General features: G+C 42.0%; 1 protein-coding gene across 3 annotated transcripts in view; it reads left to right on the top strand.

Moving 5' to 3' along the window:
• The first annotated feature begins 3,276 nt into the window (after positions 1-3,276).
• Positions 3,277-6,162, top strand: part of TRIP10 (thyroid hormone receptor interactor 10) — a 34,085-nt gene continuing 31,199 nt past the window's right edge. For 2 of the 3 annotated variants that reach the window (XM_042447304.1, XM_042447302.1), the window contains exons 1-2: positions 3,675-3,758; positions 4,075-4,190. In XM_042447304.1, the coding sequence (XP_042303238.1) occupies positions 3,690-3,758; positions 4,075-4,190 (185 nt within the window). In that variant the 5' untranslated portion in view covers positions 3,675-3,689. Of the gene's footprint in view, positions 3,301-3,674; positions 3,759-4,074; positions 4,191-6,162 lie in introns of those variants that run through there. The other variant, XM_042447303.1, reaches the window with a different exon arrangement.

The following is a 6,162-nucleotide window of genomic DNA, read 5'->3' as shown; positions in this document are numbered from 1 at the left end:
AGCCCGAATATATTTGAGTGAAAACATGGGACAAATGTATTTGAGTGAAAACATGCCCCAGAAAATGGCATCCCTGTGTTGAATTGTTTATTTTGAGGTGTTACATCATTATTTTGTGTGTAGTTCCTGACTACCCATCATTGGCAAGTCAGTGATAGCAAGGAAATGCCAATACAATGTAACTGATCTGCATTATAGTGGAAGAGAACTTGACACAGGGCTGTGGGTTTTCAGTGGGAGTGCTGTGTCAAAACAGAACATAATCCTATACATAGAATACTGTATTTGTTAACTTCAGGAAAAGCAGTGAGTAGTCTTAGAGCAGAGATTGCTGACGTAGTGCCAAATCATCCAGAATGCATTGTGGGGTGTGAAAGATGTGGGCTTCAATTATTTGATTGTTGTGTGTGAATTATACGGAAGTTTTGAAAGAGGAGGGCAAGTCACACAGCACACTAACTACCCAAAATAACACAACGTTTGGAACAGATATGCTGACTAGAGTAAAATGTAGCTGGTTGCCTCTGGGTTTGTGGCTTGCTGTGGATTTCCAGCAAAGTGCTTTAATTATCCTTATGCAATGCAATGTGATTAAATTTTAGCAGCAGACCACCAAATAGTTATATTTACAATATATTCAGAGAGGCACTGAGACAGTGTAGTTAGTGTTCTTCCCATCCTCAAGCATGCAGGCATGCGTGAAAATTGAAAGCTGCTGGGCGACTGTGCTGGAAAGCTTCCTCAACCATGCCCCAGTTGCAGGTTGGCACAAATAGTGTGCCAAGTTGAGGAACTAAAAGATGACTAGCTATGCTGAACTCCACAAAGATGAAGAAAAACTTTGATCGCTCTTAAGGCCTGAATGCCTGCAAGAGTTTTTTCTTAAAATTGCAATTAGTAGCTAGGGATTTAAAGTAAGCGTGGTTTTTTCCACAAGTCTTAGAAGCCTATGGTAACTGTGTGCCAGAATCAGCTATGAAAGCTCCTGAAGGATTACTGTCGGCCTTGCCTGTGTTATTATAATTCATTAAGTATTAAGAGTTCATCTGAGGCACCTGTCATCTAGTTGTAAAAAAATGTTGGGTTAGGTGGCTAGTGGCTTCATTCAGAATAAAACAGCCTAATCTATTCATAAATGTTCAGCTTTAATATTGAAGACATTTAATACTGGTAACAACGTGTTCACAGGCAGACTAATGAAGGTCATGACTTTTGAATCGAGGGTGAAAGAAATAAAATATCTTGTCTTCCTTGATTCTAAATAAGATGATTTGGGTACATTTAGCTCCCCAAATGCAAAAGTTGGCGAAATGCTAAGGAGGGGGTTTGGGCGAGTGTAGATGATGGTGACTGCGACATCCAGGCTCTTGCAGGGAGCCATTGCGGTGTAAACCACAGGTTTTCTTTAGCCAGATTAATAGCTTAAAACAGCAGTTTTGCTATATGCCATCTGGACAGATCACACTGGGAAAGGGGTGAGTCCAATGTATATCCTTACTGTAGACATGCCCTTAATAGACACAAAAATCAGCTAATTGCAAGACACCTGAGGCTTGCTAACTGCTTTTGAAAGTGGCAATTGTTGTTCAAAATAGCCACACTTTCAGTTGATCACGTGGTAACTGACATGACAAAGACCTCCACTTTGGCTCGGATGATGTGGAATAGTGGGGTTGGATGGACTCCTGCCTCTAGCAACTGTTCTGCAACTTTTGTTGTGTCCCTTGTTAGCATCACTACAGTATTTAATGAAGTTCATGTTTGTGGCCTTCTGTTGTGAGCTTTAAAGGCAGTGTGCATTTATTTTTTTAAAAAGACTAAATAGCTTGATATGCCCTAATCCAAACCAATTTTGCATGTTAAATGTAGTTGGCCACCTTGCGAATCTGTGTGTGATGGATCTGCTGTATGCACAGTCTTCTTAGACTTAGTACTCTCCTTGCTCTCCCCACCCCCATTGAAAGTAAAAAGATAGTTGGGAAAAGATGCCTCATGGTCCAAAACACACTGTAGAAATAATCCAGCTTGAGGCTGCTGGCTCAGTGCTAGGGAATCCTGGGAACTGTAGTTTGTTGTGGCCCCAGAGCGCTCTCTGACAGAGAAGGCTCAACGTCTCACAAATCTATAGTTCCCAGAAATCTCTAGCATTGAGCCCAGGGCAGTTAAAGCAGTCTCAAACTGGATTATTTCTGCAGTGTGTCTTGGCCCCTTGTGAGCTGGAAAGAGATGCTTTGTATTGAACACTTTCTCCATGTTCATGGTAACAGTCTCAACATTGTATATAGCAACCATTGCCTCTGATGCTTCCTCAGACTAATTAGGGACAAAGTCCTCCATGAAGAGCCCACATGGTGTAGTGGTTTGAGCACTACTAAAAACCATTAAGTTAAAACAGTTTAAAATACAGACAAAAGATAACAGTACAACACACCTCATTAAAAGCCCTTTCTGCCACAACAGGTTAAGAGCTGAAGGCTTACCTAAATAAAACAGCCTTTGCCTGCCACAGAAAAAGGGCAAAGAGGGAGCCAACCTGTAGTAGTGAGTTCCACAGTGTGGGATCAGCAATCAAGACATCTCTTTCCCATATCCTCACCAAGTGTACCTGTGATGATGATTGAGCTGAGAGAGGACATCCTGTGAAGATCTTATGACTCAGACAGGCTTACATTGTAGGGAGGAGCAGTTTAACAGGCTTTCAGATAGTCTGGACCCAAATCCTGCTCAGGACTTTGAATTTTGTCTGGAAATGGATATCAATTCTGCAATGCATTACAAAGAGTAAATTCCCCAGTGTCGGAGATTGACAACAGCTTGCTAGATAAATAGAAGGAAGATGCAGGTTTCTGAGCATGTTGCTGAATGTTTATTCTTCTTACTGGCTCAGATCCATAAAGGACTCTGCTGAAGATAACTTTCTATTGTGTCGTAATCTGAATTCCATGTAAAGAAGGAAGGGAGGGAAGTAGCATGTTGGAGAAGGAAGTGTAACGCTGGGGCAAGAGATTCAAAAAAGCGTGTGCCAGATGATTCAAGTCCTCCCCCATGATTGCTAGAAGCATTCAAGGGTTTTGCTCTGATTAGTGTGACCAGAAACCTGTGCCATGCATATTTCTCCTCTTTACATTTAGTTACAGTTCTGAGATTTAACTTGCAGAAGTCTGATAATTAATATTGGCTGGAGTCTTATGAACAGTTTCTACCTGTAGTCGTGACAGTGTGTGAGTTCCATGCTGAGTGAAGAAGCAGACCTCTCTCCTCTGCCATGCTATCCAGAGCAGCTGAGAAGAGATGGTTCAGGTGTTCACCTTAATTCATTTTGATGAGTCACAAGCATGGGAAAGTGCTTTAATGATTTTTGCCTTGTGTTTCCACCTCTTGACCCCAAAATGGTGCAGGTTTGACTTATCCATGAAGCCAGGTTGAGGCGAATGAAGACCCAGTATATCTGAAACCCTATATATATCTGGTTAGACCTATATCAAACTGCTGGTTGGCCCTGATCTGAAAGAGGGTGGATCAGGATACCCTAAAAAAAAGAATTAATGTCAATTTTGTTCTGCATCATAATCTGCTCTTACTTTCCAGACAGACAGACTTGGTGTCTTATACTTTGACCTACCTCTTACTGAGTTGTCAAGCCTGAGTCCAGACCTTACCAGAGGTGTAACCTTTGAAGATAATGCAGGATGGGGGTATTTCCCCCAGTAACAGTTCTGCCCCACTTTCATTCACAAAATTTTCTAGCATTGCAACAGGTGAGACACTGAAAATGGTTCACATCTACAAATTCTTTCACTTAATCTCAAATGTGCTACAAGATCCCTTTGCATACTGGCTTGTTAAGTGGAAGAGTTCTGTCCTAGCTATCTGCTTAATATGCTAGTTTTCTTCCTACAGAGAACTTTGCATGAGTTTTGGAACCTGCAGCCTGCACCTTAGCAATCAATGTTTAAATTTTACCATCTCTGCAAGAAACAGAATTTTGTGGCTCAGAGTTTGGGGGCCAAGTATAGAACCTGTTATTGAACTCTGTTTGGTAATGATCCCCCTGCTTTTATCCTCTTCCTCCAGGATCAGTTTGACATAGTGGAGCGTCACACACAGTGGGGCCTGGACCTGATGGAGAAATATGTCAAGTTTGTGAAAGAGCGGACAGAGATTGAGCAGTCGTATGCAAAGCAACTGAGGTAGGTATGCAGATGATATGAGGACAGAGGTGCCTAGAAGGGAATGCCAAAACTTGAGATTTGGGGTTTAGGTCTTTGATGTAAGGGGGCCAGATGTCAAACATGGAATTTGTTTGTGCTTGGCTCGAGGAAAGAGTGTTTAGACAGCACAAAATAAGAATTAAGAAGTTGGACTCTTTCTTGGGTTGTCCTCAGTTTTGCTCATAAATTCCTAAATAGTATAACAGTGGATGGAAACATATTGTTCTCTCCCTTAAAACTCAAGGTTAACAATGAAGTTCATTTTACAGTGGATTAAGGACAGGCAAAGGGAAGAACTTTACACTCTTGATAATTATGGAATTAACTACCACAAAATGCAGCTTAGATAATTATCATGACTGCTTAAACTCATCTTCCAGTTCAGGTCCAGCTAATCAGTTCTTAATCAGGACTTCCATGTTCATTTTCTACCATCTGTCCTGTCACAGCTCTGCAAAAGGTTCTTTCCATCCCCTATGTATATTTTTCTTTCCCCTCTCACGCTTTCTTTGATGCACTCAGCATGTTTTATCTAGCGTTCAAGAAAGCACCTGTGTTGTCCACTCTCTCATATCTTTCATCCCTGTTTGCTATTTTCTCAAAAACTTTCTTCCTTTTCAGCTGCTTTTTCCAAGTATTCTTGAAGCTGATCCAAAAGCTCTGTTACTATAGAATCCTTTTTCTGGAAGGACCCATAAAGTCTAGACCTTCTGGCTGTCCAGCTGCTTCAAGAGTCATCCAAGTCCCCTTCACTCTTTGGCCAGATTCTTTAGCTGTGACTCCCATTCTTCCCCTCCATCCTCACCTCACTTCCCCCCGCCACCAGTCTGCTGGCATAGATCTACTCTTCATTTCCAGGCAACTCAATACTGGGAACAAGAGGCCTCTGAGGCAATTTGTTCTGCTGCTACCCAGGCCGAATATGTCTGTTTTCCACTCACTTTCCTCCCAAAGTCTCCCAGGATTCTTTGAGTGCTGCATCCCAGGATTCTTTGAGGTCTGGGCTGAAACCTTACTTCCCATTTGATTTCTGGAACTGCGGGTGACTTTGCTTCACAATTGTCAATGCTTTTCCTTTCCCCATTCTGAATCGTTCACCCTCCAGAGTGAGTCAGGGATTACTTGCCTGGCTCCTTCTCCATGCTTAAGTCATAGAGTTGTAAAGAACAAGAAGAATACAGAACCCAATTTTCCATCACAAGTGGGACTGCTTTTCACATGAGCCTTTAAACCGTACTCCTGGGAAATAACTAAAGGTGTTTGCGCGGCAGGTGTTGTTCTGCTCTTATCCCAGTTCTGAAATTGCTTATAGCGGGACTTAGAACCAATGGCTGAGTTGCCAAGATCACTTTGAGTTTTTTAGCTGCAGTGCAGGCCATCTCAGATATCAGCTGCTTATCAGTTGGACATTGGTGCAATTTGGATTATGCAGGTGTGGAATCTGTAGCAACACTGTTTCTTTTCAAGATGGTCAGTATCCTTTTAAATGAAAATTTGCACATAGACAGAATGGGAGTAAAAATATGACTACTGCAGTGGGGAGGTTATTGGCTGATTTTCGACATTCTGGGGGGGGGGTATTGTTCCCCTAACCCCCGCGAATGGGGAGGGCTGACTGTACAGTTAAACAGCCTGTAGACCTAGGACCATTTGAAAACCATTCAAAGAAAGAAAATAAAAATTAACAAGACAGTACACCATTAAAAGCCCCTTACACTCAAATCCTAAAAGCTTGTTTGTAATACTTTTCTGTGAAAATGTTTTCCTCACATTGTGACCCATAGACATCGAACAAAGAAGGCCAGTGAAGGGACAAACTGTAAATGTGGGAGGAAAGGACCCATTGAGAACCTCAGTGGGAAAGGTATGCAGGCTTGGTGGCTGATGAGTACTTTTGGATCTGTGAGTCCAAACAGGCCTCTAAAATTTGCTTCTAAAAATGAGTGGCCCT

The sequence above is a fragment of the Sceloporus undulatus genome, chromosome 2, assembly GCF_019175285.1.
Source record: "Sceloporus undulatus isolate JIND9_A2432 ecotype Alabama chromosome 2, SceUnd_v1.1, whole genome shotgun sequence".
Taxonomy (NCBI): Eukaryota; Metazoa; Chordata; class Lepidosauria; order Squamata; family Phrynosomatidae; genus Sceloporus; species Sceloporus undulatus.
Note: the sequence above shows the minus strand (reverse complement) of the source record. Positions and strands in the feature narration are given on the sequence as shown.